Source organism: Protobothrops mucrosquamatus, unplaced genomic scaffold (genome assembly GCF_001527695.2).
Source record: "Protobothrops mucrosquamatus isolate PMUCROS unplaced genomic scaffold, P.Mucros_1.0 scaffold173, whole genome shotgun sequence".
Classification (NCBI taxonomy): Eukaryota; Metazoa; Chordata; class Lepidosauria; order Squamata; family Viperidae; genus Protobothrops; species Protobothrops mucrosquamatus.
Window position 1 is genome coordinate 526,584 of NW_015386533.1, and position 14,503 is coordinate 541,086.

A 14,503-nucleotide genomic window follows, 5' to 3' on the forward strand; every position below is an offset into this window, starting at 1 on the left:
CCAGGGTGAATCACGGGGGGAATATTAGCTCCACCCACAGTGTCTAACAGTGTTCTGTGCGAGCATCATCTGGAGCTTTTCGCCACTGATTTTGCCTCACATTCTGGCAGGTCCAGCGGCAGTTGGTTTCTTGCTATCTCACAAAGCACCGTTAGCTTCCCATCATAGTGATACTTGTATTTTGCATAATTTTGAACAATTAGGTTGACAGAAGCTGAGGCAAGTGGCAAGAGCTCACTACATTTTGCACAGTGCTAGGGCTCAAACTGCTGGAGTAAAGAGAGATACGACCTTTTCCACCTGACAAATCCAGCATTTTTAAGCCACTGAGCTACAGTACCTCTTGAGATCAGAGTTATAAATGCACGGAAAGTTTAGTAAGCATCTTGGTTTCTACTATGCAAGTAAAAAGAGTGGTCTAAATGATTTATTACAATATGTCCAGAAACTATAACCTGTGCTTGGCTGAAATGAATCCACAAGGTATTCATTATTAATATTTTAATGGTCACAACAGGGTTAGGCTTTCTAGTTCTAGGAGTCTGCATGTTTTAAAAGTTCAAAAAATATTCAGGTTTATGTGAGTCACAAAATATTTTTTTACTTTCTTTTAGTGGCTCATTGTGCATCTTCACGACAAATCATATCTCACTGGAAGAATTGTACCCGGCATGATTGTCCTGTGTGTCTTCCTCTTAAAAATGCCGGGGATAAAAGAAACCAACAATGTAAGAAGTCCCCTGATACCCATTATATTTGTTGTTATTATATCATTGTTAGGCTATTAACAAAATCAGAAACCTATCCTTACGTATACTGTAATTTCATAGTTTTTTTTAATCAAAAGATGTATTTCTTATTTATTGCATTACTTTATGTGCTGCCTCCTAGGACACTAAGCACTTATAATGTAATAAAGATGCCTGCTCATTTTTGAGTTTTCTTCCTTTACTTTCATCCCTTTATTGCAGCCTTTGCTATCTTGCATTTACAAAAGTTATAACATATAGAAAAGTCCACAAAAGCTTTCGGAACCAAATTCCCTTAAATTGAATTTCTCAGTTAACAGTTGCAGTAGTTTAATTAATAAGACTTTGCTTGGCTGAGAACAATCAGTATGCCAGGTTATGTTAGGCCATGTTAAGAAAGTAACATATTTAGCTTCTCAGTGCCTGCAGGAATGACATTTTAGTAAATCAATATTTCTCCATTGATGAAAGGTACATACCATGCTTTCCCTATAATTGTAGATTTATTTTTCTATTTTTCCTTGCCTCTCCTCTACATAACTCTTGATTAAACTGAATAAGTGGCAGAAAAAATGACCAAGACATATTGAGTATGTAATAATAATTTTAAAATACCGCGAATGCAAGAAGTTTGTAAACTGAGCATAAAATTATTTTATGAAAACTTAATTCTGAGGAGTTTAACACTTTAGACATTAATGTATTTGGATGGGCTCCATTTTTGCTTCAAAATAGCATTCCTTGAGGGGAAAAAAAGCCTTTAACAGCTACAATGACTACTATTTCCTCTTTTCATTGCTATTTTGGAGGCCATTGCTGTTCCATTTTTTCCCTTGCCATGTCAGCAGGTCTAGTGAATCCTATTACAGAGAGCAAAGCTTCTGTCATATGAATGGGCTTTTTAGAAAGCTCTTTTGACTAGACTTGTCTCTAATTCTGTAATTTGATCAATATAATAAAATCAGGAAAAAAATTCCCACTTGAGTCTGATCCAAAAAATTTATGTTTCTCATCAAGAACTTAGAAGAGTATTTACCCCAACAATTTGTTGATGTCCTGATTCTGTCCAAAATATAATGTGGCTTATTTGATTTTGATATGGTATGCTAGATGGTCCCACGTTTTTGATGTTTATTTAAAAATCTGGATTAACCTGGCTTAATGTCAGTCCAGCTGGTTTTTCTTTAATCACTTCTCCATCTTTGTGTTTTCATTGCTTCTAGCATTATTAGGTGGTGCTGCAGTAGGAATTGGAAATTCTGGTTCAGTGGGAGTAGGGCAGCAGACAACACCCAACATAAATGCTACTAACCAGATTGATCCCAGCTCTATTGAGAGGGCTTATGCAGCTTTGGGGCTGACATATCAAGGAAATCAGATGCCAACGCAGACACAGGCTCAAGTGAAAAGTCAGCAGCAAGGACAGTCACCACAAGGGCTTCGCCCGATGAATCCCACAAGTAAGTATATAGAAGACAAAATATATGTCTCAAATCCAATAAAACGTTTGCCATTTATATATGCTTAGCACTGTCTTTATCCTATTGATGAGCATTTCTCTCTGAAGTGCCAAAAGAAATCTAAGGCAACAAATTATTACAAAAATTGGAAAAAAATCTTAAATTTGATATTTAAAATTCTTTTTTTAAAAACTTAATTATTAGTACATATTCCTACGGGGGGGAGCATTTTGGAAAAAGTGTGGCCGAAATTTTTGTTTGATGTGCCTGAGGTCTCAGCAATTTACTAGGTCTCCCTTAAGAATCCTACTGTATTTTGTCGTGAAGGGAAATGTCTCTACTAATGATAATTGTTTGATGCAAATGTTACAAACTTTGAATAAGCTATACAAATCAGGAATGGGGTGGAATCTTACATTGTATAGTTATAATACAAACTATAATAAACTTTAAGGCTTTTGCTTTTTGTAAAACAGCACAGTAAGGAGGTTTGGGTTTTGTTTTGTTTTTCCTGTATAGGTGCTAATCCTATGGGAGTGAATGGAGGAGTTGGAGTTCAAGCCCAGAATCTGCTACCAGATTCAATGTTGCATTCAGCTGTAAATTCTCAAAAGTAAGATTACTTTCATTTAACACATGATGTATAAAATTAGCATAGATGGGCAGTTGCTGTAGTTCAGGAATGTCAAACTGCTGGCCCGCGGGCCGGATGTGTCATGGCGAAACCACGCCCATCCCATTGCGGGCAATGGGAAAAAAGTTGTGATACGTTGCGACATGTCACATGACGGTGCGAGTTTGACACCCCTGCTGTAATTGAAAAAAGATTTTCAGGTAACTTAGCACCCAAAAGAAACTTTACAGATTGATTCCAGCATCCCAATCTGGGCTTGAAAATGCATTAATTGGTGCTGTTCATCCACTACTTATTAAATTACCCATGCCATTTAAAAATCACTAAGACTGGGAGGTTGCACCAGCTGAACTTTCCATTACTACATTACCCTGTGAGGTAGTAATTCAGACTGGATATTATTATTACTGGGATTGGAGGCATTTTTTTTCTTTTTCTGGTAAAGCTACAGCTGCTATACATTCTAAATTGGTTAAAAATTCTCCTAAATATAGCATGATCTGTCTTGGATGATGCCAAATCAAGGAAAACATCCAAGTAGTGCATTTGAAATGCAATCCTATAAAAGACCAATTATAATCCTCATTCAAGGCAGTTCCTTAGTGTTTTACAACAGCTCCATCTTGTCAGGATTAGAACTGCATGTTATCCTCAAGAAAAGGGGACAGGAGTAAAATCTTGTAATCACACAAATATTGAAATTTCCGTGGTTTTGAATTTTCTTGTGTGAAAGGTTATCATAACATCTAGAAATTCTAGGAAATTTCATTTTTAAAAAGAACAGGTTTCCATGTTTCCTTTCTCAATAAAAAATAATGATTGCATTGGGGTATTAAAAATAGTTTAATCATAGTTACTAGAAATATCAGAGTATTGGATATAAAAGAAGATATGATTGAGCTGACTGAAGTAATATATCCACTAGAAGTTAATATAAAGTATGAGTAAATACTTCTGCTTATTTTTCTACATTTTCCCCCTAATATACTTAGTAATTCATTGCATTTTAGGACAGGTGGAAATAAAATGTATTTCATTTTACTCTTTATCAGGTAGTCCTCGATATACAACCACAATTGAGCTCAACATTTCCATTGCTAAGCAACACAATTGTTAAGTGAGTTTTCCCCCATTTTACAACCTTTCTTGCCACAGTTGTTAAGTGAATCACTGCAGTTGTTAAGTCAGTGACACAGTTGTAAAGTGAACCTGGCTTCCTCATTGACTTTGTTGTCAGAAGGTCACAAAAGATGGTCACATGATTCCAGGATACTGCAACCATCATAAATATGAGTCAGTGACCATAAAGATGCTACAACAGTCCTAAGTATGAAAAATGGTCATAAGTCATTTTTTCAGTGCTGTTGTAACTTCAGACAATTAAGAAATAATAGGTTATAAGTCGAGGACTACCTGTATATTGAGATAACTGTACATGAGTTTATATTTCATTATAATTGGTGTAAATTAAGAGAATATAAATTACTAATAAAAAGATGATTAAAAAAAATAATTGATCAAGCGTTCTATTTGGAAATGCATAGGTTTTCTGAAGAAACACATATTCAGAAGTACCACATTGGTAACTTAAGACATTTAGTGACTGATGACTTGCTGGATTTTTATTCCCAATATCAAACCCATAATATAAGCCCTTTTTAAATGCATCCATATCTCCCAAAATTAATCTTTCAAAGATATATAAGAGAATTACGAGTTCTTTTTCTAATTTTTGTTTGATTTTAATCTTGATAATTTTTACAAGAGAGATTGAAGTTCACATTCAGAAAATAAAAATCATTTGGGGGGAAACACAAAGGTTAATCTGTCTAAGATGAGATAATACATCTGATCATGCCAGAGCAGGAAACCTCTTATAAGAGGGGTACATCAATAGAATTGTTTTCTATATAGGGTATCCCTAAATTATGTTTTAAGGTGCCTCATACGATTCCACTTTGCTTTCAGTCCTATGTTGAATGAAAATGCAAATGTTGCTGGTCTGGGGGCCATGCCAACTGCAACACATCCTTCTGGTATTGGAATGCGAAAACAGTGGCATGAAGATATTACTCAGGATCTCAGAAACCACCTTGTTCATAAACTGTATGTACTGATAAAATGTTCAAACTTCTAAACAAATAAGATAAATAAGGCAGTTAATATAATGAGAGAGGTAAACATAGTATAATGAAGTATAAATCTGTAATACTTTCTCACATTGTGTGATAATAGCTATTGATTTCTTTTTTACTTATGTAATTGTTGAAACTGTCTTTATAGGATGTGGAACTAAATATAGGGCAGGGATCTAAAGTTAATACCATACATTTCTAATGAAAGGACAAATTGATCTTATGCTGAGAACTACTCATAATTTGTTGCTTTGTTAAGTGGATCCTATCATGGGGCAATAAAATCTATGATAAGGAGGCAATTAGTGCCAGAAAGTATGACCCATATCTGGAAACCCATTTCTTCTATGTTGCCTTGAACTAATTTTACTTTGTGAGCATTAAAAATTAGTTTCATTGAGTTGCCATACATTGACCCTTCAGTAAGATATCTACATTATTTCCAGGGCTAAAATATTGGTGCACAGCAACATTGTATAGTTAAAAAAAATTATATGCATGCACACCCATCACGCTGTTTTCCTTTAATATAAGCAGTGTTGGGCAAAGCAAAGAAAAAAGGTTAAATAAATAAATGTCAGAAGATAATAGAAACTTCAAAACCAATTTTAAAATAAAACTATTCACTATACCTCCCCAGGATTTTCTTTCCTTTCATGCCAGCCTTGCTTCCACCATATCAATACACCATACGTTGCCTTTTGTTCTTTAAAGTTTTCACCTGTCTCTTTTTGTGAACGTATCAACTTCAATTAACTACAATTTTCTTGATTTTTCCCTTTCTTCTTAACTAATTTTGTCTTCTGTATGACCAAACCATTTCAGTATATTATTTTTGTATAACTTCCTTTTGTATTCAATTCATTTGTCAAATGTATAGTGCCTTTTTTTCTCAGATTCATACATTTGGACTGTATACAGTATTACTTGGCATTAAACCATGTCACACTTCCCAAATTTTGCTCATTTTCACTTTCCTCTCAATCATAATTATACCCAACACAATCCCACACTTTATAATAAACAAATCTCACTGTAGATTTTGTGTTCACTGTTGTGCCTTCCCTTTGTATAAATTAACTATAATAACATTATTCCAGTTGCCGTAGACAGATATAATCTTTGCACACATACTAAATAGGTTATACAGCCAACCTGTCACAACCATATAAATTCCTACTTTCATATACAGTATACCAAAAGTAGAAGCAGATCATCATAAAGAAAATATATCTATGTAGTTGTTAAGAGCTGACACGAGCTATATGGCACCTGATCAATCAATCTAGATTAAATCAATTTCTACCCTCTTTATGTCATATATTTTAACTCGTCCATTCATAATTTAAACCATGTATTCATCAAAGTTTTAGGTAATTAACATGCTGAGTTTGTAGTTGTAACATGGAGAAAGTGGACAGGATCGTTAGATCTGCTAGCTTGGCTACCTGTCTATTAGATTGTTACCCCTTGTGGCTCATGAAAACTGCTTGGAGGGGATATAAGATTGCTCCTGTGCAGTAGGTTTTTTTTTTTTTGAAGGAGCGAGTAATTTTGGCCATCACTGGAGTCAATGGTTCTGGACAATTTTTGTCCAGGCTCCATGGCATCCCCTAACCCTGTTTTATGAGCTGCATTGGTTAACAGCAGGAGTCTGGATGCAATTCAAGGCACCTGTTATTACCTCTAAAGCCATTTATGATATAGGATCTGGTTATCTGAAGGACCATCTGTCTTTCATAATTTCTGCTATCCTGTATGATCAGGCAGTCAGCAAGCTTCAAGTGCCGTCCATTGAACAGTGTTATCTGATGGGACCTAGGAAGCATGCCTTTCTATAGCCTATGCCTGCCATCTGTAACAATCCCTTAGAGATTATTCAGAGGCACTCTTAAAACCTGACACACACCCCCAGCCCTTGGGCTGTAATGGGTGCAGTATTGTGTGTTATATGGCTTTTTTTAAAAGCTTGGAGCAGGGGTTGTTTTGTTTTATGGATCTCTGATCTTTGGTTTGTATTTTCTGAATAATTCTAATATAAATAATTACATGCAGTAGAATTGGGTGGCCTTATAAATATAACTATAAAATTCCCTCTATTCTATATAATCAGACAAATGTTATTTCAATTTGGTATAGCCTTTCCTTTTCTCCTAGTCTTATCATACATCATGGTTGTCATCTTTTGGGTCATGGATACATGGCCCCAGATACTAATTGTATTTTAAGTGTTGGCTAAAATAAAATACATTGATAAAAAAGCTATTATAACTTCAGTAATCACTGGCAATGCGTTTATTATTTTATTTATCATTCAGAGTGTCTACAAATAGTTAAAAATACATTGCAATACCTGCAAGTGTTTATTCTGTTTGTAGAAAGTTATCCTAATTTTCCTTTGCAGAAGAACAGCATCTCCTTTTTATAAAGGAGCTAAAAATAAACCAGGTAGATTTTTTTTTTTAATGGGACACTCATTGGTCCCCAGGATTTAGGATTCTGTAGGATCTATTGAATCTCCATGGATATCTGTAAAATAGCAGCTCCTTACAAGGCATGAGTGTATCAATGGCAAGAAAAAGTTGCCTCGTCACTAGAGAAAATGGCAAGAAAGAAAAGTTTAGTATAGTTCCATTGAATTGGAGTTAACCAAGAAAGGAACTTGATTCTTTCTCTCTATATTATTTGGAAAACCAAAGTTGCTAGTTTTGTGGCTAAGTTTGAAAATCAAATAATGATCTTAAGTTACAAGAATACAGATTTCAGTTGAGTGTTAGGACATTTAAAAAAGATAAGGGAAGTAGTGAGTTTACTTTCAGTATATGTTTGGGAGTAGAGGCTGGAAAGCCCTTTGTTGATAGAGCTTTAATTTAGATCCCTGCATTAACCACAGTTATAGTGGATGGTGGAAGCAAAAAAGCATACACAGAGATAGCTAGGAACAACTTACGAAGTAACAAAGCAAGCTGGTTAAAGACATGGTAGTTGTAATGATTAAAAGAAAAGTACTTTGTTCATACTTCTGCACATTGTCAGTCATCTTTTTCAAACAGTTTCCATAGCTCTAATTGTTAAAAATCCTTTGGGCCTAGACTTCAGCAGCTATGATCTACTGGCTCTTGTGGTAAACCGCTGAAAGAGTCGACTGTAATTTTCTATCATAGCTATACAGTATGAAAGCTACAAAGTAATTCCAGAAACCCAAGTAATCCAGTACTTTCTGTTGATCTGATAGGACTGTAAAAAGGTTGCATTGACTGTGCAGCAGTCAATATGATCTTTTGTGCTTGGCTATATTCTGTATTGTATTGAACTACAATTCCTGTTACTTCCAGGTAGCATGGACAGTGAAAGCTTTGGTCTGGCACATTTTGGAGGGGTCCTGAGTCAAGGAAGGCTGTTCTGTTAGATATCCTTTATTTATTTGTGCTGCTGTGATTTGGCAAGACTATTTTGTATTAAACTTAAATAAGGCTGGGTGTACAAGCTTTCAGTAAGTTTTTTAATTTTTTGGGAGGGGCAACATAGCTGCAGAGTTCCTATATTCTTCTCACCTATAGCAGCATTGATAAAAAATACCATAAGAAAGATAAAATACTTGTTGGCTAAATAAATCCCTGCTCTCTCCTATTTTGATGTGGCTAAATTAAAATCACTTGAGTTGCTTCCCTCCCTTCTTGGCACCGATATTTTAGTTCACAAGGGTAATGTTTTCTGGATTCCTAAATATACTGGAAAGTGTTGGGAATTGTTTTGATTTATCAGCCAACCAACTATTTTTTATTCCTAAAGGAAAAACATTAAAGTGGAACATGGTAGTGTTCTGTAATACAAAGCTTCACAATTTGTGGTTTGCTTGCTTATGAAATAGTAGCTGTTTGACCTTAGGGTCAGATTTAACATTTGTTCCTTATATTCCTCTAGAGTACAAGCCATATTTCCAACTCCTGATCCTGCAGCACTGAAAGATAGGCGTATGGCGAATCTTGTCTCCTATGCTCGGAAAGTTGAAGGGGACATGTATGAATCTGCAAATAGCAGGGTATGCTATTAGTATTTTCTGGAGTCATATTTCTCACACATTTCTAAATGCCTGATCCTTTTCTATGTATACTCTGCTCAAAATGTATTCTTTTCTATCATTGCGAGATGTGTATAAAGCAAATAATATGAAGAGACTACTTCAGTGATGCTAGTGAACCATTATGTGTATATAGTTGGATTACAAAATCAATTACAGTCTTTTAAACTCATTTATTTTGTTCAAGGAACAAAATTCACCCCAAAGCAATGTAGGTGAATGTAGTTTTCATGGTGCCCTAACATAATTGGATAGATCCTAACAGTGAGGAGCAGCCTGCTCTTCATTCCTGTGGTAGGATATTGCATTAGAGATAGTGTTGCAGATATGCCTTAGAATGAGGATTAAAAATCATACAGTGTATGATATGTTTTATATGGCCTTGAGGATACATGTAATATCAAACCTTATATTACACTCCAGATGGTATTACAGTTTAGTGTCCCAGGTTGTACTGCAGAGTTCTGATGGCAAGAGAGGGAAATCTGATTATCTAGGAGCGTTGGCGCTTACTACAGTCTAACCTCTAGGTATTCTTAACTCCCACCTACCTGTCCAACCAATCCACATCACTACATTGTTTAGCTTTCTATATGCAGAACATGCATTACAGTGATAGCTCTTTTATTAGTATTGAATAAACATCAAATTCTAAGGAGTAAAATCCATATTGCACACCTGGAAGTTTAAAATTAGCAAATACATGTGTATCATTAATTTTTATTTAATATACATATCTTTCCCATTATAGGCAGAGTACTATCACTTACTAGCAGAGAAAATTTATAAAATCCAGAAGGAATTGGAGGAAAAGAGAAGGACTAGATTGCAGAGGCAAAATATGATACCAAATGCTCCAGTCATGCCACCGGCTCCTATGAGTCAAGGACCCATGGGGCAGCCACAGCCTGGAATGACAGCAAGTAAGTGTTTAAATTAACCTGTGTAATTAATAGTCGAAAAAATTAATCCTTAGCCAGTGAAGAATCAAAATAACAATTGTGATATCTTAGAAATGGGCTCATAAGCTTATTTAGAATTTATAAATGACAATTTCCATGTGGAACAAGCTGGCAAAAATGATTGGTGAATTTCCTACCAGTGGGAAAAACATTCACCAACTGCTCTTCATAACATGGGCTGGCACTGGGGAAAGAGTCAGATTTTGAAGATGTTTAGGTTTAGTATAATCTATCAGAACTTAATTTGTGGGGCAAGGGGGGATTTCCCATCTTTTCTGCTTTACATTCCTATTGTTTCCTTTCTGTTGCTTACACTAGCACTTTCTTACTTATTCAGTCTTGCTTGTTTTTCTCATCTGGTAAACAATGAGCAAAAATTACACACTGGTACCTGATTTCTCCTTTGTAAGCCAAGATGGCTATACAGGGAAATCACCAATACCAGAAGGGAGAAGGTGTGCCCACAATAGCCAGAAGCAGCCAACAGCCCTTGCTATAACATCAGCATGATTGTTACCAAGGCATCACAAACTGAGCATACAGAAAGGCTTGTGATAGAAGATGAAAAACAACAGTTGGATCAGATAAATATTCCCCGCTTTGGGTTGGGGTTCAAACAAAGGTTCCATTATTTATTTATTTGTTAAATGTATTTGCCGCCCATCTTGCCATGGGGCTACTCTGGATAGCTTACAACAATAAAATGAAAAAAGAAATAAAAAAATGTAAACATAGCAATAGCAAAGGAATAAAACAATAAAGTACAATCATATGAAATTTAAAAAGATGGGCTGAGGGGGACCAGGAAGCCTAGGGGGGAGGTGGGGGTCAGCTAATTAGTCCAATAGCTATCTCCAGTTATGTTCTCCCCTAGTAGGACCCCAAACGTGAGAACATATGTTTAAAGAATCATTTACCAAGCATAATTGGAGGGATATGTGAATGAGCCTTTATAAATTATCTAGGATTTGTGAAAAAGTCTTAATTTAATTTTGGGGATTTTGTCTACATTACAGATGGTCCTCTTCCTGACCCAAATATGATCCGTTCCAATGTGCCAAACCAAATGGTAAATCGCATGCAGACACCACCAGGTGAGAATTTAGGAACCTCCCTCTTATGACATTTATCATTAGATTTAGGAAATTTTGTATTTAAGTCGTTTTTCTTATTCTGCCCTAACAATTTCTTACTACTATGACTGGCTTTCCACATTCAGTATTTCAGTTCTCGAATACTGTATCTACTCTTGTTTTGCCACTTTATACTTTTTCTCAATAGATACGTCATTTATCTCTGTCATGTTATTGCTTTTTCTTATGTGACATAATCCACTGGCATTAACACTCCCAGTATAACCAAGCAAAGCAAGTTTTCCTTGTCCTTCAGATGAATGCTTTCTGTTTTAGGCAAAGTAGTTTCCTTTATCTCAAAGGGGCATATACCACACATGTTTTTTTCCTTTTTATCAAGCAATTGTCAACATTTTTGCAAATTTTAATTTTTAACCCATCTTTTTCTGTTTGTTGGTTTGTCAGGTCTTGCTAATGGAAACATTATACGGCTTATCTAGGCCAACATTAGTAATTACACATAGGCTCTTGCTTTGTACTTTTTATCTTTGTATTTTTATATTAGCCTCTAGCTGTGTTACAAAATACCTATGCTAAATGGCTCTCAAATAACACGATAAAGCCTTTGCTTCAGTTTAAAGCTTCATACATGTAACATTTCAAAAATCATTGCTTTTCCATTATTTACTTCAATGTTGTCAAGTCAAAACCTCTTTCTAAATAATTATTTATTGATTGTTGATATTTATTTATTTATCCATTATTTTCTCACTAGTACTGAGTTGCCCCTAACTGCTCTCTTCCTTTTTTGCACCTTTTTAAAAAATATGTGTAGCACATCAATATTCTCTAGTGAGCACTGTAAACTTTTATTTAAACATGAACATTCACAGGAATGAATCAGTTTGGCCCAATAACTATGTCGATGCCATCAGTTGGACCCCGGCAAACCCCTCCTCTTCCACACCCTGGACAGCTAAACCAGACTGGGAATATAAATCAGGTTGGTTGATTCTTCTGTGTGTTATTAGTTGTGATTTCTATATTTTCTGATAAATTAACTGGTAAAGCTAGTCTTTTGTATAAATGTGATGTTTTGACCATATTTTAATTAGTTCTGTCTTGAAGCATTCTTTGGAGAATGGATTGATCAGTTGGTGGAAAATCTATAGATAGACATATAAATATTACTTGCAGTTTAGAAGGGGATATTTTGAAACAGTTTTATTGGAATGTTAGCTAATATGAGAATTAATGCCAATATATAGGGTTTCTATTCATTGATGTTTTCTTATAGATTGGATTTTCTCCACGTATGCAACCACAAGGGGTTGGTCAGTCTTCTGGTCAAAGTCAGTTTGTACCACAGAACCAATTTCCTGCATTGTCCCCTGGAATGACTCCAGCTAACGCACCTATGACTCAACCTGCCAATCAGACTCCAGCTTCTCAAGTATGTCTTGAGAAGATCTTTTAATAACCTCTTTGATTACAGACCTGTCTATAGCTAAAGTAGAGAAATGAAATGTACAAAACTGAAACAAGGTTCTTCATATAAGCTTGTCAGTGGCATCATCAGTTTTCTTTGTAACTTTGTTTTTGCTGAATTCTTTTTATCTTTTTTTTCTTTACATCTTAATTAATTGACTGTAGCTCATTTTTCTGTGAGTGTGGGGAGAGGTAGGCCAGTGTTATGCTCATTTCCCAGAAGGGATTACTAGAAAGTCCAATTTCTATTGCTTCCTCAGCATGTCTTGTGTTTGAGATAATAGTTGAAGGAGGGGTGGGAAGATGGGAGTGAATTTGGACCCCAAATCTCCAGATACAGTATATTCAGAACCTTTTTTTTTAAATTTGCAGGCACAAATGACCAACTCTTCATGTCCTGTAACATCTCCAGCAGTGGCTCCTGGCTCTCAAGGGGGTCATATTCATTGTCCCCCCATTCCACAGTCTGCATTGCATCGTAACTCTCCTTCTCCAGTACCAAGTCGTACTCCTACACCTCATCATACACCCCCAGGATTGGTTTCCCAGCAGCAGCAGCAGCAGCAGCAGCAGCCACCTGCACCACAACAGGCAACTATTGCCTCTGTCCCTGCTGCTGTTTCTCAAATACCACCTTCTGGGCCCCAGTCACAAACTATGCACCCCTCTCAGAGGCAAACTCCAACACCCCCACAGGCTCAGTTGACTCCTCAAGTGCAGCCTCCGGTTTCTGTTACCCCTTCTGCAGAGCAGCAGTTGCCACAGCAACCTCTTTCACAACAGAGCACAACTGCATCTGTACCCACCCCAACTGCGACACTGCAACCTCAACACCCTACAACACCTGTAAGAAAACTTTTTCTATTATTTTTCAAAACTGCAACTTCGAACAAAAATCTTTTGGAGTGTACATTTCATGAGGGAATCGAACTTGAACTGTAGTAGATGTTGAAACTTGCCCTTTCTTCTCCACAATGGTGTTTTAGTGGAATTTAATATTAACAAAAAAACAACCGTCATCACCTTAAGCTGTGAAAAACATTGGGATGCTTCCATAGTGGATAAGTATAAGCTAATAGTAATTTTATTGTATGGCATCTCTTTTGTGCAGGTAGAAAGCGATGCCGGAGCTAACATAATTTATAAGGATAAAAAGAAGCAAAAAAATAAATTTGGTAAAGTCATGTGGCTTCTCTCCTTATTATTGGCTTTATTGTTTTTCTTTTCTAGCTTTCCCAACCAGGTGCAAATATTGATGGGCAGGTATCAAATCCACCATCCACCAGCAGTGCAGAAGTAAACATTCAGCAAGCTGCTCCTGAGCAGCAGCAACAGCAGCAACAAACTTTACCTGAAATTAAAATGGAAGTTAAAATGGAAGAGGAGGACTCTGAACACACAGATCATCAAATAGATGAGAAACCAGAGGTGATTAAAGGTCGATAAAGTTAGGCATATCTGGAAGTCATTAGCTTGGGAGTGGATGCTCTATTTATTCCACCATTCTGACTAAATGGCTAATAAATAAAAATAAAATGCATAAGCTGGAGACTCGGTGGGCAGGTTTTCTTTATTATAGAATCTTTCTTTGTATCTCTTGCTGATGTTAGGTCCAGTACCAGCAACAAGGTCATGAGTAGTTATATAGATACATTGAAATGAAAACATGCCATCATGAAGGAAAGTGATTTTCTCTCCTTTTAACCTAATTCTGTATTCAGAATATGAGTGTCTTGCAAAAAGTACTTTAGTCAAAGAGAACATATGAAAAATAGCAAAGGGATAATGGTGATCTAACTAAATTTAGATTATCTATAATATTGGGTAGAGCGAAAGGTTATATCTCCGGATACTTTGGATTTCATGTTTCATCAGCCATAGTCACCATAGCCAATGGCAAAGTATTGTAATCCAGAATTTA

The 14,503-nt window shown here is 35.9% G+C and overlaps 1 protein-coding gene across 1 annotated transcript in view; it reads left to right on the plus strand.

The window, feature by feature from the left end:
• Nucleotides 1-14,503, plus strand: part of EP300 (E1A binding protein p300) — an 83,037-nt gene that overhangs the window by 40,721 nt on the left and 27,813 nt on the right. Inside the window, exons 5-15 of the mRNA XM_015813597.1 lie at nt 615-728; nt 1,973-2,209; nt 2,729-2,822; nt 4,812-4,949; nt 8,903-9,020; nt 9,811-9,982; nt 11,038-11,115; nt 11,988-12,097; nt 12,392-12,547; nt 12,955-13,428; nt 13,813-14,010. Of these exons, the coding sequence (XP_015669083.1) occupies nt 615-728; nt 1,973-2,209; nt 2,729-2,822; nt 4,812-4,949; nt 8,903-9,020; nt 9,811-9,982; nt 11,038-11,115; nt 11,988-12,097; nt 12,392-12,547; nt 12,955-13,428; nt 13,813-14,010 (1,889 nt within the window). The remainder of the gene's footprint in view (nt 1-614; nt 729-1,972; nt 2,210-2,728; nt 2,823-4,811; nt 4,950-8,902; nt 9,021-9,810; nt 9,983-11,037; nt 11,116-11,987; nt 12,098-12,391; nt 12,548-12,954; nt 13,429-13,812; nt 14,011-14,503) is intronic.